The 23,771-nt window shown below is 43.3% G+C and overlaps 1 protein-coding gene and 1 long non-coding RNA gene across 2 annotated transcripts in view; both read right to left on the reverse strand.

The window, feature by feature from the left end:
- Nucleotides 1-284: 284 nt before the first annotated feature.
- Nucleotides 285-23,771, reverse strand: part of rbpjb (recombination signal binding protein for immunoglobulin kappa J region b) — a 51,469-nt gene continuing 27,982 nt past the window's right edge. Inside the window, exons 2-11 of the mRNA XM_040043592.1 lie at nucleotides 22,294-22,332; nucleotides 14,226-14,321; nucleotides 9,737-9,902; nucleotides 9,299-9,473; nucleotides 7,781-7,918; nucleotides 7,378-7,490; nucleotides 5,984-6,124; nucleotides 5,593-5,748; nucleotides 5,389-5,492; nucleotides 285-3,759 (exon numbers count right to left, since the gene is read on the reverse strand). Coding sequence (XP_039899526.1) covers nucleotides 3,435-3,759; nucleotides 5,389-5,492; nucleotides 5,593-5,748; nucleotides 5,984-6,124; nucleotides 7,378-7,490; nucleotides 7,781-7,918; nucleotides 9,299-9,473; nucleotides 9,737-9,902; nucleotides 14,226-14,321; nucleotides 22,294-22,332 — 1,453 coding nt within the window. The 3' untranslated portion in view covers nucleotides 285-3,434. The remainder of the gene's footprint in view (nucleotides 3,760-5,388; nucleotides 5,493-5,592; nucleotides 5,749-5,983; nucleotides 6,125-7,377; nucleotides 7,491-7,780; nucleotides 7,919-9,298; nucleotides 9,474-9,736; nucleotides 9,903-14,225; nucleotides 14,322-22,293; nucleotides 22,333-23,771) is intronic.
- LOC120741008 lies at nucleotides 16,612-22,287 on the reverse strand. The gene is made up of 2 exons (XR_005697531.1): nucleotides 19,348-22,287; nucleotides 16,612-19,302 (listed from the first exon to the last, which is right to left on the reverse strand). It is a non-coding gene; the product is annotated as an uncharacterized LOC120741008 (long non-coding RNA).

The following is a 23,771-nucleotide window of genomic DNA, read 5'->3' on the forward strand; positions in this document are numbered from 1 at the left end:
ACTACATTATAAAAGACATTTGGCATATTAGAGGATACATACATTGTTCAGAGCTCATTATTAAAAAAAAAAAAAAAAAAAAAAAAAATCAGCTGCTTTTGGAGGTGTAAAAAAAAAAAAAAAAAAAAAAAAAAAAGACCAGACACATGCACACAAAGTGAAAAAGATCTGTAAAACAAACAATGAGATGGTGGTTTGTTGCTTTTTTTCCTCGTGAAAAAGCTTTATCGAAAGTTTTCTTTTTTCTTTAAAGGCATGTAACATTTTTCTTTTTCTTTCCTTTTTTTTTTTTTTAAAATCACCCCTCTAATCTGGTTACGCTGTATCCTCCCTTTGTCCCTTAAAACTCCAGATGTTTTAAGAGAGAGAAAAAAAACAAAACAAAACTGTAAACCAGCTCGGATTGTCAAGGCGACACATTTTCAGAGAAAAGCGTGCATCACCCCCTTATTTGTGTGTGTTAGTTTACAACAAAAGTGGCGAAGCTGCTCTGTAGCCAAAAGGGAGGAAGGAGGAGGACGGGGGGGGGGTCAGCCTAAAGCGGCGGAGGCGATGCAGACGCTGAATTTAGAGCTCGAAGACAAAGAAGTTAAAAATCTACAGTTCAGATTTCGTGACTTCCATCCTGCAGAATAAAGGGCTTTGGGGCGGGGAGGGCTGGACCTGCAGCTCGACACGCTGCAGAAGAAGAAGCGCCAAATGTTGGGTTTTTGATGCTACGCGGCGGCTGCAGCACCTTCTATGACTTCCTCCACGTTTCCAGGACAAACAGGAAGCGGCCAGACTCAGGCAGCACGGCCAATAATGCACTTTTCTAGTTTTTTTTTTTCCGTTTTTAATTCGTTTTTTTGTGTGTGGACATAAGACAAGGGGAAACTTTGTACCAATAATTTAAAAAATATCAATATTACAATATAAAACATTTAACATTAACGACACACAGGTGGGCAAGAACGGCAAAATGGGGGAAGAAGGGGGAGGGGCATAATTTAAACTTCTTTAATTAATATTTTTATTTTTTTTATTTTATTTTTTACATGGAAGCGTGGGGGGTGTGGGGAGGGAAATGAGTCTGTGTGTTCCTGTTTCGAGGGCGCGAATAAGAAACTGAAATACTTCATTAAGCACACATTCAAGTCACAGTATTGTTCTTTGTATACAGTTGTACTGTAATACTGCGATCACAAGTATTGCCTTTGAATGTTTTATCCACATTTATCAGACGTTTAGATCCCGGTGGAAGACATTTAAAAAAAAAAAACACCAATAAAAGTTGTTTTTTTCCTTTTTCTCGGAGAGGACGCGGAGCGAGTCTGACTCAATACACCGATTACAGCGACTGTATATGAAACACGCACGCACACATACACATATATATTTGCTGGCTGGTGAACTAGTGCTCAGGCGGACAAAACCCGAAACGAAAACAAAAACTGATGAGATGACCTGTACAATATTGCTGTTATGTTTTGGAAATGCACATTTTCAGTAATACACATTTAGAAGGCCTTTATAACTCCTACAGGTCTCGCCATCGAACATGAATGAGTGCAACTACTCGGACAGTGAGTTCACAATGTACACACGCTTGCTCTGCCAACACATTAAACCACAGGACTTTTTTTCTTTAAAGAAAAATAACATTGAGAAAAACCAAAGAAGAAGAAGGCTGAAAAAGAGCTTACAGCGCTCGTGAGACGTTGTACCAAAAAGTGAGAAGGTGCCGGGCACCAGTGTGAGAGTTTAAAAAAAAAAAAGTGGGTTATTGTACTTGTACACTGGGAATGAAGGCTCCCTTCAGAAGGCTGCTCTGCACGGGGAAGGTGGTTGGAGAGCCGCGGCGATGAGCTCCAAACAGCAGAGAAGCGAGGCGTCGGCTTGCTTTTGTGCTATGCACAGGTTCTCCCAAGGTGAGTAAACAGCATATAAGAAAACTGAAGTGTTTTTCTTCTTCTATTTGAAGTTTTCAGTAAGGCCACATCAAATTGAAAGTGTCTTTTCCCCCCCTGTTTTTTGTTTTTTCCTTTTTTTGGAGATAAATGCCACCAGAACTACAGCACGGACTGGAAGACACCTTTGCTAGGTGCAAGTTTCGAGACACTACATTATTGGATACGTTAGCAGTGACAGATAAAGGATATTATCAGATATGTGACTGGCTTACCTGTGTACACAGTAAGAATATACAGTACTAAGGCTATCCTTTGAAGTCGAAGACTACGCTCGGTACATTAGTTTGAAAGCGGCAGACGGATTTGCTCTGGCAGAAGACCGCTTTCGTGTTCTGCAGATGTTGCTATGGCTCCGTGTGACATGTACTGATGTGTATACTTTCCAGGAGACACAGCGCACACAGAGTATTGCAGGCAAGGCAGAGGCGTTGCTTAAAGCTTTTCTTTTTTTTTTTTTTCTTAAAGACTTCATTAAAAACCAATGATAAAAATAGGCCCTCTGAGGTTTGTCCCCTTTCAAAAGCAAAAAAACAGAACAAAACAAATGAAAAGATCTTTGCTTATGTAAAATCTAAAAAAACAAACAAAAAAAAAAAAAAAAACCCAACCCAAGACTTCAGACTTTTCCCCAAAAAGAAGAAGCAAGTATATCAAAATGAAACCCAAAAAAAGGCGTTTGAAGTAAGGTCACAATAACATACAGGTTGGGATTTTGGACCTCGAAGGGGAGAAGAAATAAAAAAAATAAAAACAAAGCCCAAGCTCAGAGGAAGAATAGAAACTATTTGGTAACAAAAGTGTACTATATGTTTAATACAAAAAAGGTATGGAGAAAAATGTACCTTTACTAAAGCTTATACAAGATCCTTGGTCCATAAAAACTATGTTATCGTCACGTTTTATGTGTGTCCCTCTGCATCCTTGCACTCCCTCCAACAACAACACATCCAAACCACCCCCGCCCCCGCCCCTGGTAAGGGTTTCAGACGTGAATGTGAGAAACAAAAAGGAATAATTACAAAAAAATTAAAACGGAGCGGGGAGGATAAAGGGGAGGTGGGATGCACACGGTGGATGTACTGTTGTTATCGTTTCCGTCCTCACAGCTGTAGAAAGGTGCTGGTGCTCTGAGCCTGCAGGAATTCACTCATTCCCAACACCAGAACTGGACAGGCAGGTCCCTAAAGTAACCACAGGAGAAGAGAGTGGGGGGGCTGGGGTGGGGAGGCGTGTCAAGGAGCACTTTATATACGTTTATTCCCATCAGCTGACGTTGTGATGTCACTCCTTCAGATTTCCCTCTGTGTAGGAGGGCTCCTCTGTCCCACCGATTCTTTTGTTTTGTTTTCCTTTGCAGCTTCTTTGTATCCAAAATGAACGCAGCACTTTTAGAGTCAGTTTTGTTTATTTCCTATAGTCTTCATATACCTCAGGGTATATTTGCTCTCAAGGCATGTATGAGTGCCCCCCCCCATGTGTGCGTTAGGAGACCACGGCTGCGGCGGTGGAGGAAGAAGACGTGACTCCTGCGTTGGAAGTGCTGTTGGAGCCGTAGACGCTGGAGCCGGCCTCCTGGCTGCTGTTGCTGAGCAGGCCCGAGTTGCTGGCCCGCAGGATGGCGCCGGCGGCGCTGCAGTGTGGCCTCGGTCCCGGCTCCGGCGTGTAGGTGAAGGTCAGTGTGGTGGAGTAGATGATGCCGTCGTTCCTCACCAACGTGACGGGCACCTGGACGGGCTGCCGCACCCAGCGCCAGCCCTCGCGGAAGGCGGAGATGTCGGGCACCACGCACAGCATGCTCTCGGCACACCTGCAGGGAGACACGATGATGGAGTCATACTGCAGGAAAGACTCCGTCTGGAGTTAGGGTGGAGCTTCTATTCGTTTTTACTTTGACTTTATAAGGATTAGACCAAATCAGTGAGTCACAAGGAATCAGCTCTCTGTGGATTTTGGAAAATTGGGTTTTTACATATAAGAAACATAACACTGAAAATCAACTCATAAAACCATTTTGGGATTCCTGGTTAATTCAGCAAACATGACCGAACCATAACAAACCCATTACTGCCATAAAGCAGTGCTGTTTACAGATTCTCCAGCTCACACATGGCATAATGTACAGTGAGTAATATATCAGCTGACAAGTTCCCTGCTGCCCAACGTTATCACCTATAAGTCTTAAATATATACCCAAGCAGTGCAGGGACCTCGGTATATGTTTAGACCCATCCACAGAGTGCATGGGTTGGAGGCTCGGTAGACCTGCACTGACTTAGGTAGGTGGTCACTTTGATGTTCCTGTACTGCGTGTGTGTCACGCTTGGTGGGTGGCAACGATAAACACATGTAGATGAGTCGCTCGGAGAAACTCAACATGACAGGATAAGTTAAGAAAGGGGGATTTTACAAGGTATGTGTGGTATATTGTCTAATAAATACATACAGCTAACACAAAATGGGCAAATTATATTAACTAATCTGAAGTTGCCACTAATAAGTATTAAGAGCAAGAGAGTAAACACTTTGTTCTTTAACTGAATCCGTCATTTATGCTCATATATTAAACATTGGCCATGTTTAATATGAGCCTTACTCTCAAAACATGAAGACCGTGCATTTACAAGAAATTCCTTGTTCCCACAGCTCTGAGTTAAAGAAGCAGAGGAAAAGAGATGGATGGCTCTTTCTCTCTGATGATCAGACTGCTCTAAAACCTCAGCTGTTTTTTTCCTACTATAGGGGCTCTGTATGACATCAGTGAAATGGGATACTCCTAATGTGTCCATCTCAGGTACACAGCTAAAAGGTAAATGGTAAAAGGACTGGTTCATTTCTACTCCGAGCACTCAAATGGCTTTACACTTGCCTCATTCACCCTCACACACTTTCTATGTAAGTGCTTTCTTCTGAGAAGAACTTGGAGATAGTATCTTGCGGAAGGCTCCTTGAAGCATACAGGAGCAGACGGGGGTTGAACCACCAATGATTAGTACGCGACCTGCTCCACCACCTGAGCCACAACTCTGTCTATGAGCACAAAAGTCCCGCCCACCTGCTGTGGTTTACAGGGGGCAGCCAATCAAAAGACAACTGGCTTAAAGGGAAGGACAGTGGCTTGTTTTACAATGAGCGGCTGCACCAAGGTCAGGAAAAGAACAGGTGAGGATTATTTCAAACTTTGAATCATGCAAAGCAACTCTAGTGATGTCCATAAATAAAGGTGGAAATTAGCAAACCAAAACTCTCAGTAACTACAGTGCATATTACCTCAGATTACTCATAATGGACAACAATCTTGGGATAAAAAAGAAAAAAATCTAGCCACGGTGGTTTCTTTTCCCCCCCTTCACTTAACCTGGTAACCTAAAACATGTTCAAAAAGCAGCAGAAAGCTGAGACACAAAGCACATCCCAGTGAATCCCAACAAAGCCCCACCTGTACATGGTCTCAGCCTCAACGTCTCCGAACCAGACCCGCAGATTTGGAGTGAAGTTCTGTCCCGTCAGCTCCAGCATGGCGACATCCCCGCCGCCGTTTAGCTGCAGACAAACAAGATAAATAAACCTGGGATGTAGTGCAGGTGAAATGTCCTGTTAAAGGGGGGAATTTAAAAAAATCTAAACGGTCTCTTTTGTATACCTGTAAGCTCTCCACCACAGGCACCGGGGTGACAGGCGAGTGGACGGGGCCCATGCCCTCGTAGAAGGTGTATTCGGCCTTGTCTGTGCTGATGATTGTCCAGGAGGCGCCGTCGTTGATCATCTCCTTGTTTGGTTCCTTTGGGCATGGAGTGGCCTGGGGGGGGGAGACCCAAGACAAGTTGACCAAAACATCTACCCACAGGAAAATAAGCCAGGCACAGAAGAAGAAATGAACTCAAATTCAATGTCAAGTCAGGCTGCCTGGAGCCTTTTTCAGAACGCTACAGCAATCATCCTCAGTCATCTGTGAATAGTATGATTGACTTAATCTGAGGGTGACACGACCGCGACCCTGAAATGATGCGTAGAGATATAAGAGTGACACTGACTTGAAACTGGATGATCCTTTCTTGGGAAAGGCACAGGTACATGCGCTCTGTGTCCTTCAGGTAGAAGGCACACTTGTGGAGCTGGGAGACGGGGTCATCGGCGTCCAGCAGCGCCGTCTGCTTGTCCACCTTCCGGATGATCTGAAAGGACATGAGAGGGGAACAGATTAGCCGACTGCACGATGGGGAAAAAGGAATCGGGCGGGGTGAGCGTTGGAGAAAATTAAGTGCAAAAAACCAGAAAGAAACTGAATTAAGGAAAAAATGACAGATCTGGAAGCAAGGGGGAATGAAATGCAGGACTGCATGAGCAGGGAGATTAAGGAGGGGGGGGACAGGACACACAAGCAGAAAAGACAGAAGAAAAGAAAACAATGTCACGAGAAGTTCAGTCAAAACATGAGTAATACGGTACAAACATCAGGCTGCTCCTTTCAGAAAAACTCAGTATTAAAAAGGCTTTCTGCTATTTCACCGTCAGCATTTGCCGAGTTTTACCGTGGATACGTCACAAAGGTAGGTTTAAATTTTATTAACTTAAACGGAAAAGAGGGGTCACTGCGTTTGCTGCTGCTAACCTCTATGACCGCGGCCCTTTTAAGGAGTTATAAAACTCTCGGGAGTGATCTTTGACATCAATCTAACTTTTGATAAACAAATTAATGACGCTGTTGGAACGAGCTTCTTTCATCTCCAGTCACCTGCAAAGGGGAAGCTTTTCCTCTGGTTCAGAGACTTTGAGACTGAGCTATCCATGCCTCGATTTCATCTCGATTCGATCAAAGTAACGCTCTGTATTTGGACGTCAGTCTGTCACCGCTTTAGCCAACAGCAGCTGGTCCAAAACGCTGCAGCACGGTCATTAGTTGGCACGTGCTAGTGATACCACGTATTGGCTGTCAGTCAGTTTTAAGATTTCATTAGTAGCTTTTAAGGTCCCTCTAGATCAGGGAAATCTGCTGAACAAATGCTCCCGTCCAGATTAAAACACAGAGGTGACCCTTAATTTGTCATATTTTAATAATAATTGAACATCTTTTGTAGTAGCCAGTTTATTCTAAGTGTGTTTCTTCTTCATGTCTGTTTGGAGCATAACGTGCCATCTTCAATATGCACGATGCGACGTGTCGCAGTGTTACATGACTCATCACTGAAGAATGTGATTAATGGTTTCAAATACTGTTGTTTGGACAGTTTTTGATATGGTCTATTAAACAGCTCTCACATTTATTCGATATCAACGTGTTTCTCTTAGTTTTAGACTAGTTGGTTGGTCCAGTTCACGTTCATCTGACTCAATGCCTTAAGTATGTTAACCGGGACAGGCTGGATTCGTCCATCCTTGCATTACAGTTTCATATTGTGTCATTGTTGTGAAACAGTGTGATTGTTACCAGTCTGGGCAGGGCCATGCCGGTGACGGAGCAGACCAGCTTGACCGTCTGGCCGTAGTGGATATAACCGTCTCTCACAGTGAACTCCTCTCCTTCTGACTCCTCATCGTCCACTGCAAACACCAAGCACAGGAACAGGCAGTCAATGCTGCAACCAGCTGCCCACACGCACACGCTTTGGTTTATACACTAAAGCCAACATTCAATCTATCAATCAGCCCGTCACGTTCTTTGTCTGCGATGAATCACATGTGTAATTACTACAACAAAGAACAAAGCTACGACTACAATGAACAGTGAGAGGGTGACATGTAGACAAGGTGACAGGCTGTCAAACTGCATCGCTGTCCTCGTCAATGATCAGAAGCTTGTGTAACAGATATGAAACCTGATGGAGACTCACACAGGTGGATGTAGAAAGCGCCCCACTGTTGGGAGCTGGCGTGAAAGTTGCCACCCTCCACGTGTAGATACCGCGTGCTGACTGTTTGGGAGCGCAGTCGGTTGAACAGTGCCACCTTGGTCCCCGATGCAATGCACACTGTGGGCGGAGATGAAAGCGTGGAGACACGGCCGGTTACATAACGCACCAAAAACAAGTTGCTTTCAGGTCGGCGTGATAACAGAGAGATAAGACGTCTGCCAGCTGGCAGGACGTGTCCTGTGTGTAGCACAGGTGTGCCACATGTGACATAACTGGGTTACTGGACACTCCATTTTCACTACACTGCCCTCTGGTGGTTAGAAATAGTATTGATCGACTAACCGATTAGCTCAAAACACTTTGTTTTTTAAAAAATTACATTAAATCATAAAATTCTGAGCATGTTTTAAAAAGTAATGAACAAACAGGCTATAAAATATGCAAGAATAAAACAAGTAGAAAAATGAAGTTAGAAGACAAATTCAAATATCATTTACATTTCAGAATATTCGGTGCAAGATGGAAACAATGCAAATTAGCAGCTTAATTTAAGCTTTTTCTCAATATCCTCACAATGGCTGTAAGAAAACCCCCACATGTGCCTTCTTATTGGCTCCCTAAAGAAGAAAAGAAATCAAACCTTATTCACTGTTAAATGTTTTGGTGCAGGAATTGGGGAGACGCCCATTGGTGCTTAAATACTATAGAAACAATACTTTGTCTTCTACGTGCCTCCTTCTCCTGTTTAACGTTCATCCAAGGTTTTAACCTCTGTTCTTGCCTTCACTTCTAGTCTTTTGTATCAAAGCAGTCTTTCTGCTTGGACTCTGGTTAGATTGTGGTCTCATTTACGCTCTTACTTCGTCTAAACACCCCCCCTACACACGCGTGTTAGTAAAGGCATCTTCACTCCAGCTGATCCATACTTTTACAGGGTAAGTGAATCTTAGAAGAGATACAACCAATCCAATGTTTTCCAGCTGCAGTGAGAATCAAAGTACTTTTCCCTGAGCTGCTAATGAAGCTCTGCTGACTCTGTGGTAAATCCAATCAAGTCTTCACAATAAAAGCATCCTGCCCTGAGTGTGAAGCAGCAACAGCGGGACGTTTTCAGTTTACATCGGCAGTAACTTACAACACCGACAGGCCTGAAAACGAACCATAAAATAAACCGCAAAAGTGCCGAGAGCCTCACAGAGAGAGCCAGTTTACAAACAGACGTCAGGGTACGAGGCCGGCACGTCCGGGCCGCGGTCTGTACCGAATATCTTGAATGATTTTGCGAATCTAGCGTGCCAACCAGAAGAGAGACCCGTGAAACGCTCTAGCTGGCTATGCAGTAAATCACGTTAAGCGCATGTTAATATGTTTAAGGCTGTTGTCAGGGTTTAAATTTACAGCTCTGGCAGACTGAGCTACACACTGATTTGACATGAAGAGTGACTCTAAAAGGTAAACACTCACAGCGAACCTCTAAACTTATCACAAATGACTCACAGTCAGCATTTTTGAGGGACTGCTTCTTTTTGGAGGGCTTGGAGATGACTTTGATCCTCTTGCTGAGGAAGACGCCGATGTCCGCGCTGTTGCCGTAGAACATCTTGACAGACAACATGAAGTGCTTTCTCTTGTCAGAGTCGGATATGTACAAGGTTTTGGCTGTGCAATAATTCTGAATGAGGAGGCAGAAAAAGAAATAAATAACAAACAATCAGATTCATTTCTGTTCATGCATATTAAGCATATTAAGCACTACAGAAGAAAAACAAGCTCCAAATGTGCTGGAGGCATGTGACAGACTTCCTGTTTCTGTACTGCAGGGTGCCTGGAGGCTATACCGCGCGGCTATGGCTGCTTCTGCTGAGTAACTCCATGTTCCTGTGCCAAGGTAAGTGACAGAGTGACAGTATGTGTGTGGGTGGGTGCGTGTTGTACCTTTCCCTCTAAGTTGAGCTGTTGCATTTCTTGGTCGCTGTTGCCGATGCCGATGAAGGCGCAAGGCTGCGACTCCTGGTCGGAGCAGCCGTCTCGCTCCATCTGGTCCTTCTTTTTCTTCCAGCCGCTGCCCATCAGGTACACACAGGGAGGAGGGCAGAAGAACCTGGAACACACCACACACGTGCAGCTATAAACGCCAGCATCTAAATCTTTAGAGGTGATGAAACAAAGTAAATTTGTTTTTGTGGTGATTTTTTGAGACAGAGATTTGTTGAGAGATGCCAAAAAACCTGAAGCACCAAAGCTCTTCTTTAAATGTTTCTGCCTTTTACTCTCGTCTCTGTGCAGATGATCCCACACTGCTTCAATAATGTTGAGGTTGAGCTCAGGGGAAGCAAATCCATGTCAGAAGGTGCTTCACTTTGCATTTTTCTACCCATGTATGCTTTTACTGCACTGGCAGTGTGTTTGGGATCACTGTCATGCTGAAAAATGAAGCTGCTGCAAATCAGATGCTTTCCAGATGATTTTACACGGTGGATCAAAATCTGACGGTACTTTTCTCTGTTCATAATTCCAATCTTAACAAGATCTCCGACACCACTGACTGAAATGCAGCCCAGACAATGACACAGCCTCCACTGTGCCTTACAGCTGTAAACACTCAGGTTGTACATCTTTCCTGACCTCTGCACAATATACACGATGACTGGAACCCAAAAAAAAAAAGATCCAATCAGATGTGCTGTCACTGAGTTTTAGTCGAGTTCTTGGGTATTCTGGCACACCTCAGCCTTTCATCCCGTTTCCCTTCCTTATGAACGGTTTCTTGACACTTCCACTGAGTCCATGTCTGATGAGGCTTTAATGAAGAGCCACATGCATCTCTCAGGTCCTGTTTCTGGCAATGTCGGAACTCCCCCCCCTCATTTCTGAATCTCATGACTTTCAGATACTGTTCATCTGCTGCAGGTGGTTTTTAGATCTGCTGCTTCTTTTGTCCTGAACTTGTCCAGTTTCCTCAATTTTAAGGACACACTGCACACAACGCAGATAATATACCAAAGTTTTTAGCCAACTTTGGGAATCACTTGGTTGGTGTAAAAATTATATTTAATTATATTTGGAACTTTTTTGTAGATCTAACTTAAAGGAATGGAAAAACGATGCCTTTTGTGACAGTCTGCTAACAACGAAGTGTCTGAAGATATAATGTTAAAATTAGTTCTTTGCCACGTTGTCAGAAACTCTGGTTCGTTCCTTGATTTAGGGGTGTTTTTAGGCTGGAAGGAGTCATAGCTCAATGTTAAGTGGCTTAACAAGCAGATGATAGGTGTAAATGTGGGGAAATAAAAGAGAGAAGAAGAGGAATAAGAGAAGGAACAGAAAAGACCTGAGTGTGCACTTCCTAATTTGAACCAGAAGAGGGCACTCTTGCACCAAGCTCCAGCTGGAGTCCAACTTGGGTCAACAAGCTGTTGTGTACAGCTACAGTAAAACATCTAAAGGCTGTCACGCTTCATTCTGCAGATGTTACCGTGATCGGTCCAGAACCTAAATGATCTGTCAAGAAACGAGAAGCAGCATTTTGAATGAAATCTAACTTTCCTTCCCCCATTTTTAAAAAGGTCCCTCATTTTACTTCTCTTCTCCTTTCAAACGCACGTTACTACTGTGAAAACAAGAACTGCCTTGAAATAACTCGCAAGTTCAGTTTTGTTAAAAGAGAAATCCACTCATTACAGAACGAGCACACACTTCAAATAAATTTATGTGCGTCAGTGTGGAACTGGAAAGCGACCTATTTCGCAACACCAGTGTCTGTCTCTGTGGGTGTTTGTCTACTTTCACCTCCTATAAAAAGCTCAGACAGCGAGAGAGGCAGCTTAGAAAGAGGGAGACGGCACATTAACATTCTCAGTGCGTCCACTTTTGGGGTTTTTTTTTTTTTCCTGGGGCGCTCTCTTGTTAAGGCACAAAAAAGGAGGAATTAAGCGGTCTGACGCAAAACATGAACGCAGCCTTTTGCAGGCCAGGAGGATGTTTAAACAAATACCTGCAGCTACATCCGAGCACGGCCTTTGGGAGTTGCTTATCACCTGAAAAAGTTCAACCTCAATGCACAAAAGAGCAGCATTAAATATGTGTGACAGATGTGTTTGAATGTTTCTCTTCGCTGTCACTTTAACTGGATGAGAAGGCTTAAAAAGTCCTCAGAAGAATTCGTCTCAACCTCTTTTCCTATCTCTCTCCCTCGCTCTGTCTTCTGTTGCGCTCCAACTCTCAGAGGTGTCTGGGAGTTGGCGCGCAACAGCCGATTTACCAAGAGATAGGCCCTGATGAGATCGCAAGCAGCGCTGCACCTTGGCCAAGAAACCGAGTGGTGGGGAGGAGGAGGATAGGGGGGCTCAGGAGAGTTGCAAAATGAGCATGAGGTGTGGAGGAGCGCTATAAAAATATGCTTCTAAGTGAGAAATAAAAAGGTGAGTGCATAGTTACAGGAAGGGCGCGAGGAAGATGAGCTAAGAGGAACAGATCCAAAAAAGGAAAGAAAAAAAAAGTATGTGTTACGATGGCGAGCTATCACCCTGCGTTTAACCAGCAGCATCAGGTACGGCATGAAAATGACAACATTAGGTTGTCACACGTGCGCTCGCCCGTGAAAGCCCACACCGAAAGGCTTCACGGTGCTGCGAGACGCCCCTTCCTCCTCTTCCTCTTTTATTCTCGTAGCTCTCCGTCGCAGCTCTTTCTTCTTCCGGCTCTCTGTGGTTTTTAACGTGGCCTCGTGGAAAAGGTCGCCTCTCGCTTCCTTTTTTGACCTCCACAGATATCGGAGGTCAGAGGGGTCAACACAGCCACCCAGCACAGAGGCACCGTGCTGAGGAATGTGCTTTTGTTCGGCCCCTCTTGACTAATGTACACTACCTGTGTTTGCCACAATAGTTGAATATAGATTAGAGGATAGTATAAATGCCTCTGGGCCACAGGTGTCTGCAACCAGTGGGGACGGCTAAAGGCTAAAACAAACAAACAAAAATATCCAAATTTCCTTTTAAAAAAAACAAAAAAAACAAAAAAAAAACTAAAATTTAAAAACTTTTTTTTTGTTGCTTTTTTTAAACTAGATGTTAAACTGTGTCCGTTCTTTGAATTATTGTGATGCAAACAGATAAATAAATGCTTGTAACACGTTTATAAATAATCAAACTTCTGAGGAAAAATAAACTGCGTTTACAAGAACTGTCGACTGATCGCAATCTAAGCAGCATTATCGCCACGGGCTGAAGACGAGAAGCCGCCAGCATCACTAAGGAAGTAAATTTAGCCGGCTGGCTACCAGAGATGGGCAGTAACGTATTAAAAGTAACTGTAATCTGATTTTTTTCCAAGTATCGCGTAAAGGATTACTTTGGGAAAAAAAAAAAAAAAAAAAGGTGATTAGATTACTGTTACTTTCCCGTAAGCAAACTGCATTACTAAACAATGACTTTGTTTGTGAGAGTGTCTCACGACAATGACATACGAGTGTGCGACATCGAAGTGTGCAGATCAACAATGGATAACATGGAGTGCGGGAGAGAGTACGACCATGCAGCAGGCTGAAAGGTCTATTGCTTTATAACGTATTCAGGTTGTGTGTCATGGTTTGTTTGTTTTTTGTTTTTTTTGTTTTTAACTAAGTAATAAAGTAACTAATTACTTTTGAAAATAAGTAATCAGTAAAGTAACTGAATTACTTTCTTTGATAAGTAATCCACTAATTACTATTTTAAGTAACTTGACCAACACTGCTGACCACCCAGATCTCACCCACAGGCGTGTGTGGCTGTGCCCAGCGTATTTTTCTCACATCTTTTTGAGACGCGTCTGCAGACAGTGAAGCTGAAAATTTGAGAAGTCTGTTTGTTTGCGTGGTGAGTCACACAATCTCAGCGTGTTGCTTATGATTTTAAGTTTGTAAGAAGGGGTTAAACATTCAGCAGACTGATGAGCTTTAAAAAAGGGCTGCTCAGAGCGATTTACAGTCGTCATTTTCTTCTTTGAAACCAAACAAAACCACCGAGCTGACAACTTAAAAACAGAAACCGATGAGAGACTGGATGATCGCAAATACACTGCATGGTGAAATCCATACAATGGCAGTGATGACAATGATGAGCATTTCTGGTCACGTGAAGGGCTATCCAGCGATCGCCAGTTATTTAGTGAGACGTTCTCAAGAAGGCAGACCACTAAAATATTCAAATAAAACAAAAATCCTCCCCCACAAAGTCCTACGCGTCTAAACAACTGCAGACTCCAGGATAAAACGTAGCAGGGGCCGCTAAAGAATCAATTTTGTGATGTGTTACTGTGAGGGTGAAACACTGGCCGGCATTAATAGATTTGCTTTAGATTCAAGACCAAAATCTTGTAAGGATTCCCAAAACCTGGAAAAAAAACGTGTATTAGACAAGAAGCTCCCATTTCATACTAAACTCACCTTTTCTCATTGCCATAGGATTTCTGTGCAACTTTTGCGTGTAGGATCATGACAGTTTGGTCTCCTCGCTCCTTCAGGTAATTCCTCATCGCTTCTCTGCAGGAAGAGAAAAAAGAAGAGAGATAAATTAAACCAGCTATGTTCTAATCTGAAAGAGGAAGTGACGTGAGTGCAACTTCACAGAAGACTTAAGAGGCCACCCTCCTTGTGTATACATGCACATGCACTTGCAGCGACCTCTGAAAAGCCAGAGCCTCCACAATATGCTTGCAGAGAAGCTGAGCTCTCCCTGGGTCCATCCGAGGTTTAAGGGGGGAGCAAGAAAACACCAGAGCCAAAAAAACAAAAACAGAGCTGAGCTCATCACCAAAGATTCCTCATGTCGTGTCAAAAATGTTGCAAGGGCCGAGCTCCGATTACTTCTGTCAACTCTGCCAAAACTTCTCACCTCCCGCTACACCCCCACCCCCCCCTTCGCAGGCGCGAGCCGAAAGCTTGCTCGACTGAGAGGCGCGGAGGTGAAAGATCGGGCTTAGACGCACAATTAAAGCACGTCATGCGCATGGAGAGCAACACACTTTGACCCGATCGCTACACATGCACAGATGTCAGTGACACCTGACACGCCAGGGGATCCTCACAGGGCTTCCCACTCAAACACGCACACACACGGCTTTTCACTCTAGCACGTTATACTAGGCCGCACACTCGGCTTAGACATGCCCTTTGTTATGAAAAGCAAGGGGCCTCCTCAGTGTGTGTGCGGGACACAGGGGCATTCGGGGGAGTGGGCGATACAGAGGAAGAGGAGAAAACATGATGAGGCAATTATTTTTCTGATTATTTCAGTCTCACTGCAACAGTAAAAATCTGTTTTTTTCTAAATTACTGATCGCCAGCAGCTATAAATGAGACTAATAGAGGTACGATCCTGGAATTCCACACAGCCTGACATCACTTAAACACCACATGGAGAAAATGATATCAAGCCGGGGTGGACGGGGGAGTGCGTACGACTCCAGTGGTGAAAACAGTGGTTTCGTTAAAACGTTGGACTTCTCCCCACGGATGCATTTAGAATGTGATTACGTTATTAAAGGACGTAACCCTTCTCCGGGAAGTGAATCGCTGGTGTCACACACACACACTCTAATCCCGCCGGGTGGAGTGGAGGGGGACTCCTGTGCTCAAAGCTCTGATTGATTATGGAGAGAAAACACAGTCCAGGCCTGCTGATGTCAGACCCTGCAGGGCACATGTCACACCTCTAATACTGCCTGTGACCTACTGCTCCCACAGGAAGGATGACACACACACACACACACACACACACACACACACACACACACACACACACACACACACACACACACACACACACCATCCCATTTATACAGGATTAGGGCAGTTACGACTTAGAGCAGGGGTCCCCAATCCCAGTCCACGAGGGCCGGTGTCCTGCAGGTTTTAGATGCGTCCTTGATCCATCACAGCTGATTTACATGGATAAATTACCTTCTCAGCATGTCTTGAAGTTCTCCAGAAGCCTGGTAATGAACTAATCATGTGATTCAGGTGTGTTGACCCAGGGTGAGATCTACAACCTGCAGGGACACCGGACCCCTGACTTAGAGGAAGCTTCTAAAAGATGGTTTGCATCTTATGAATGTCCTAAAGACCCTAAATAAAAACATTTAGATCAAGTCATTCACAAAAAAAGATAAAGATATACAATTTGGAGCGACAAGTAAAATACATGAACAGTTTCAGTTTGGCAATCATGTGGCCCCATAACAGCGGGATCTTAGCTTGTCTGCCTAGAGACTGCTCTGCAACCGTTTGCCAAACACCAGTGATGGAAGAAGAGTGTATTCACAGACCAGATGGTGAAAATCTCCGTGCGATTGTGTTGACTGATAGCAGACTGCCACAGTTTGCCGTAGTTTCCAACTACTCAGAGCTGTAGTTGTGCCTTACGGCTGTAGTCAGTGCATTTCAAAAGATACAACTTTTACTCTGAGGATGGATTTTACATTTCTGCAGGTTTTTAGTTTATACTACCGCTCAGCGACTTCATATGCTTACATGTAAACTACAGGCTGCTGTGAGGGACCAACGCAGTCACAACAAGATTTTTGGTGCATTCACCCAGTTTGTCATTTCACCCAGTGACAGCCAGCAGCCTCCAGGAGCCACTCCCCCACCAATCGGTGACCAGAGGACGCATCGTGTCCAATATGGCAGACACCTCGAGCAAAGTACACATGAGAAACTTCTATAGCACAGGAACACCTTTAAAACATCCAACAGTGTTAGCTTCAAGCACCTAAATAAATCAGAGAACATCTTTAAATGATGCTTTATCCCCATTTTCAGCTGTTTTTTAAATCTTGGACTCACTAATGGAGAAGCTTTGTATAAGTCACACTTAAAATAATCTATGTTTATCTTTAATAATGGTCTGGATGCACACCCAGGCAGTTTTATCTGCCATCCCCCTCCTGCTAAACCAGCTTTCTTCTGATTGGCTGCACCTTGCAAACAGAAAACAATATGTATAGGACCATGTAAGTGACATCATCTCTCACTGATCTCATACAGAGTCATGAGTAGAGAAAACAAAACACAAATCCTTGTCTTTGGGCTTACAAAGATCATCTATGCATGTGCTGACCTCCTTATAAGAGCAGCACGACTATAACGGTCCACTCAGACCGTGCATTCGGTGCCATACTTAATGAGATCTTTGGGCTCCGTCACTCATTTTGAAGCTCATGTTGTCAACACTTTGGAATCAGTTCTTGTCCTCCTGACAAAAGGAAATAAAACACCAAATTAAAAAAAAGAAACGTTACATCAGCCAGCCTCAGAGTCAGGGTCACGCTCATAAAAAAGGGAAGCAGTTTGATCAAATATTTAAATACAATGGCACGTAGTTACTGCACGACCACAAAATGTAATGCTAGTGTTTGTTAAGTGTCGTGCGACAGCCTCGGCTTGTGGTTGACACCGTTTCAGCGCTCACCAAATCCTTCCAGACCACTGTGGCTGAGTTGGGGAGAGACCATTCCCCATCAAGACACAAATGCTTTGGCACGATCGCGCTTTGACTCACAGCGGCTCTTTATGCATGCCGATTTTCACTTCAGAGCGCCTCCAAACAACCACTGAATAGATAACAAAGATGCACCACATGTGGCAGCAATCATGTGAAACTGAATATCCTATGATCAGATGGAAAAAAGAAAAAACAACAACACAAAAGTCCCCAACACTGGGTCCATCGATCCAAACTTGTGCTGTGTAGCCAAGCTTTGTTCAAACCCGCAGAATTTTATATGAAAATCTAGCGGGGAACAAGAGCTTTATAAAGATACCAAATATGTCTCGAAGGATTTCGGGGGAGACGAGTATAAAATGATGCAAAAGACATCAAAAAAGATGACAGATGACTATCACGACGCAGTGAACCAGAAACATCAGGACTTTACGCAGGAGCTGTGTATCAGAGGGGGAAAACCCTAAAAATGGATTAAAGCAGTATTTGTGCATTTGTTCTCTATATTGCACTGTTACGCTGTGCATTATTATTCAGTCTTCAGTAATGTGTCAACAGGGTTTTTCCTGTCACCCCACCCAAAACGTTTGGACTTCCCCCCCCTGAAGGAATACGGGTGTAATAAAAAAAATTTTTTTTCTTCTTACTGAAGCATAAAACAGACAATTCAATATGATATTTACTGCCTAACACACATTTTGTTCCAAACAGAGGTGCCAGAAATATATTTTTCTTTTATACACAAACAGCTATGCCCATGTGTGTATTAATAATAAAGACAATGGAAACGGGACATGCTTCCAAAATCTTTTTCGTGCTAGAAAATGCAGGTGGCAGCAGGAGAGTAACGAGATTCCCGTCTCTTAAATGACTCGTACGTCTCGCATCGATAAAGACGCGGCTTTGATCTAACACATTCACCCTAACACGACAGGGCCGTCTTGAGTAATCATTTGTAGCTTATACAGAGTGAAACACGAGCGCACGCACGCCACACAGACTGAGCGCTGGAGACGGAAGGAGAAGTGAGAGAGACTGTGACCAGAATCAGCTCTACTTCCTGTGCAAGACTAGCACGCAGCAGATGCACGAAATTCCAGTGCAAATCAAAATACGAGTAAGGTAAGACCAAATTTCAAAACATTACGCTGTGTTCATTTGTATTTGAGGGATTTTTAAAAAAAAAAGGGGGTAAAAATAAATAAATAATAATAAAAAAAAAAATAAAATCAGCCCTTCATTCATGCAGAGACAGGAAACGAGGGTCACTTCATTTAAACCGAGTACGCCCACATGTAATAAAACCAATAACCACAGATAAGAGTCTACATCACACACACTCACACAGAAAAGTAACAGCATCTGAGCTGCAGGTTTAATTTCTGACGAGCTTTATTTAGGTCCAAAAAATGTGCTAAAAGGCAGTCGGTGACAGCGAGTGAAAAGAAGGAGGGAGGTCAGAAATAAAACGTGAGGGGAGGAGATCGGGCAAAAGAAAAATCGGAACATACGACACAAAAGACGACACGCTTGAGAGGTGAGACAAAAATGTGCCAGACAGATTTATAAAAAGAGGCATATCTTTAACAGCAGGCGATATGGGGTGTGTGTGTGTGTGTGTGTGTGTGTGTGTGTGTGTGTGTGTGTGTGTGAGAGAGAGAGAGAGGAGGGGTGAGGTTAAGTCAGGCTACAGATGCAGCAGAGCAGACAGGCATCTGCCCCGTACATCTGCCACAGCGTCTTCAGCAGAGCAGCACTGTCACAGGACCCCCTGTGAACACACTCAAGCACACGCACACGAAGAGCAGAGGGGCGGGGCCACATTAATACACACATGCGCGGTGAAACAGCTCAATTAAGATGATCAGACAGTAATTAGTTTGCACCTTGTGCATCACAAAAGGTAGATTACGCACAATTGTAGTGTGGGGCTTTGGGTTAAAGCATTAACAATCAGCCACTTTAGCCTCCTTTTACAAGGCTAGGAGACGTGGCCTTCACACACACACACACACACCCCTCACTGTTTGATGTCTGACCTCCGGATGAGCCGTGTAAGCTCACACACACACACACACACACACACACACAAAAATGGAAAATTGCTGACAACTGTGGGATATTGCTACAGCTTGCACTCATCTCAGCTCTGATCATTTGCTACGCGGTAAACAGAGTAAATCCTCCGCTTTGACATTTCTGCATCAACGACAAAACGTGAGAAAATTAAAATACGCAAACAGAATCCGAATTAAAACAGCGCTGGTGTCGTTGCTTGGGTGACGTCACCAATCACTCAGGAGAATATTGCAGTGGGTACTCGCGCCCTCAGTGTTGGTATATATGATATGGCAGCTGTAATCTGATCCTAAAACATACAATCAAACAGGCAGATCAACCCACTGTGACCAGAGAAGTGAAATAAATAAATACCTGTTTCTTCTTCTAGTTGTAGCTGTGATTAACAGTTTGAAATGGCTCATTTATGCTATTGACAATAAAGTTCCTGCAGATATGCTGGTATCAGCATTTATATCTGATAAATGGCAAAAATGTTAGGGAAACTTCTTTTGTTTTTGTGTGTCTGGAAGAAAATAAACATATTGGCCCATATCTTGAATTGTCAAAATCACCAAATAACAAAATCAGTATTGGTTTTAAAGTCCTTTAAGTCAAACTCTACGTGCCCATTAGACTGTACTCCCTTGGAAATTTATACCTTTTTTTTAAAATTCATTTTCTGTTTCTTTGCTTGTTATTGTCAAAAAACCTGTAAATTAGTTGCCAGTAAACTTGGCAACCCAGCCTGTATTCTCATGTTTAGTCCGTTTGTGTAAATTTGTGCAAGTGGATGTGTCTGAACCATAGAAGTGTTTGTTCCAGTCGAGTAGCCTCCCTGACAGTGTGAACCTCTAGGACCTGGAGGTTCGGCTGCCATAAAAAGCTCCTGTGGGATGCTGCAAAATTTTAGAGCAGCACCCAAAGAAAACCTGCGGACGCGAAGACTCTACGGCAGATTGACAGGCCAACAAAGACCATAACCATAGTCACATGAACTAAACGAGCTCTGTTGTGCCTTTCGGCTGTTTGTTAAAGAGTGTTTTGTGTCGGTCATATTTCTGGCCATCAGAAACCATCAGACGAATCGAAGGGCCAGTGCGAGCCAGCGGACTGGCAGCACATGAATAAAGAGGGGGACACATCAAAAGGTGCAGGGGCCCCTTTTTCCAAAACCACGCTCGGCTGTTCCAAGCAACACGCAACCCCCTCATTTTCCCCGCTGAGTGCCACGCGCAAAAGCCGAGCGACACACACACACACACACACACACACACACACACACACACACACACACACACACACACAGTCTTTGTTATTCAGAACAGCAAACACCAATAAGCAAACAAGTGCGTGCGCGCACACACACAATCCCTAAAAAGCAACCCACATCATCCATCAACGGTCTGGATTCACCCAAATGTTACTCCAAGTAACTTGGAGCAAACTTAAGAAGAACTCAATAATCAAAAACTTGCAGTACGGCTCGTCAAAAAAGCTGCACACAGTAAGACGAGTACAGCGCAGAGAGCGCACATTTGGACCGTGAGGCCTCAGAAAGGGTTATTTATTGCTTCTCTAGCATGTTTCTCCACAAACAACGGCAAAAATAGCACGGTCCATTTCAACACAAGCACATTAAAACAGTCCCAAAGGAGGCGAGTCTGCAGAGATCTAAGTAATGAGCGATCAATAGCAGAACAAAAATGAGGTAATACAGCAAAGCTGGGGTCAACAGAAAGCAGCTGTGCAGGACTCCACAGTAAAGCTGCACATGTTGTATGCTATTGTTGTATCAACAACAACGTTGCAGCTCGTCAGCAGCGGTTGTTATAGACGCATTTCTCCGCTTCTGGAAATCACAGCTGGAAATGAGCTCCTCGCTGCCTCAACAGATTTTATGTGGCACACCTGCTGGTGAATATAAAATTATTAAAACGCTTGTAAAAATTAGGCGTGGAAATCGTAGTTAAAAACAAAAAAGTTCCTGTTAAAGAAAAAAGCGAGGTATTTATTATTCACATGGTGTCAGTTGGGGATGTGTCGGTGGACAATGTCGAGAATCGTTCATGTTAATAGTGACAGTTTGTCAACTAAGGAGGTTTTTTAACTAATATCCCCACCGATACATCAAGTTGACACTGTCACATGATGAGTTTCATTTTAAACTGTTTCTGCAACGCCACAGTTACACATGTGCCCTCAATGTACAATCAACACTTGCAAAACAGACGGGTATGGGCGTGCACCAGCACGTGTACAAAGTTCATGCTTGGACTTCTGCACGCTTTGAAGGTAATGTGCGTGTGTCGTGTGTGTGTGTGGGTGTGTGTGGGTGTAGTGGCTACACGGACCAATCATAATCATGATCTAACAAGAGAAAACAGGCTAAAGAAAGAAAAGAAAAAAAACTGGATAAATAAGCAGAACTAACAGTCTAAGTAAAAAAGAAAAGAGAAATAAATCACTTAATAACTTTAGAGCCTTGCAGCTGATATCCACCCACTAATGTAATCACCCAACACTAGGTTTGGGTGAAGTGATTTGAAGTAGCTTTAAGCTTATGTTTTTAAGAAAAAAGGGGAGGGGCGTGGAGTTAAACGACAGGGTGGAAAAAATTGTGTAGTTTTTGATGTTTTTTTATTGCAAAGGTTTCTTTTTTATTGGTAATCCCAGAGTGGTATTAGTAAGCCACATATTAGGGTTACTTCAGAGGGTCTCTATACTTTCATTCTTTTGAGAATGTGTCCAAAATAGTAATAATCAAAACAAAATCAAATCTAGAAAACAAACAAACAAAAAAAGGTAGCAAATACCTTGGGGAGGGGCGGGTCCCTAGAATAGGTGTTCACAAGAACACAACGGCATACATAAACAAAGGTACACACAAAACCCAGCACTATGACAAGAAAACAAGCTCTAAAGGGACCACGAGTGCGTGTGCACACTCACCTTGTTAGGCGCTGTGGCTGAGGGCGCTCCCCGAACTTCCTGCAAAGACACAAAGTGAGAAGAAAACATGAGTGGGTTGGTTATCAACCACGAACACACGCAGAGTAAACAGTGCATGGCAAAAAAAAAACAAAAAAACCAGCACATGTACAAACGCACATAAAAAGCAGCGTGGCCTTGGCAGCGTGTAATGGCAGTGTGTTCAAACAGAGGACGTGCCAAACGTCGCGCCGCTTGTTTGCCGTGAAAACACGACTTTGTGTTTTCAGGTTAAAGCGAATGAATTTTGTTCAAACTAATTGCCGTCATGTTGAAACACGTTGAACATCAATGGGGAAAAACCCCCCAGATCAGCTAATCGGTATATTTAGTATTACTACTGAATTTCAGAAACTCAAGTTCAGCAGCTGAACAAACGACGGTTCTTCACTGGCCGACGCACTCAACAAACAGGTGTGAAAGGTTTGAGATTACAGAGATTTTAAATGGTGCTCAGAGAAGCCCTAACCATATTTATCTGTGTGACTATAAGCTATAATCTTAAAACAACACATTGATGTAGTCGTGAAGATCCTATTGATAGCAAAACACACACCCCAAAGACAAAAAACCAAAAACAAAAGAAAAAAAAAAACCCCCACACACACACACGATAATACAAAAGCAGCTTTCTGGCTTTGTGTTTGCAAATCTAAATTGTAAAACCTGAACAAGAACATTGACTTGATGAATTTTTTTGGCAGTGCCTCCAATGCACTGGTGCTGAAGGCATATTGCAGCGATTTAAAAATTACAAACCACGAGGACAGAAATTCTCATCTTAAAATACTGGTACTGCAGCAATTTAATTACTTCATTGGTATTTCTGAATTAACAGCAAAAGCGTGAATTTCAACAAGAAGACTGATCTTTTTAATTTCTCCTGTGAATGCAAATTATTCTAAAGTATTCAGAGTGTGCAAAAATACAGATCGAAAAGCATTTTAGCTGAACCCACTGACATTCTGCCTGCAATTTCGTAAAGAAAGACCGCTCCGAGGCATGGCACTCCTCAGGTTAAAAGGTCTCCGTTATACTGACGGTTCATTGATTCTTCAGGGAAACGATACAAATAAGCAGAGAAGGTAAACGTGCTTAGTTAATGTGAGTCAGCCGAGGACCATAATGAAACAAGAGCTGGACTGACGAGTTTTTGAAATGGCTCGTTTGGTTGATTGATTGATGATTTTTTTCCCCCCCTCCATGTATGGAGTCATCACTCTATTACACACCAACTCAAAACATCCGTAATAAGAAAAGAGAAACAGAACAAACATGGAGGAAGTGCTTAACCCTCTGATTTAAAAGCATGAAAGAATATCAAACCTCTACTACAACTGCTACATCTACCTTTGTCTGACAGTGAGCAAAACTCAGTTTAGTCCTTTGTTATTAAAATGTTTTTGTGCTCCACATTTGCATTATCCTGTCCTGTTGCA

The sequence above is a fragment of the Simochromis diagramma genome, unplaced genomic scaffold, assembly GCF_900408965.1.
Source record: "Simochromis diagramma unplaced genomic scaffold, fSimDia1.1 OVJJ01000656.1, whole genome shotgun sequence".
Lineage (NCBI taxonomy): Eukaryota > Metazoa > Chordata > Actinopteri > Cichliformes > Cichlidae > Simochromis > Simochromis diagramma.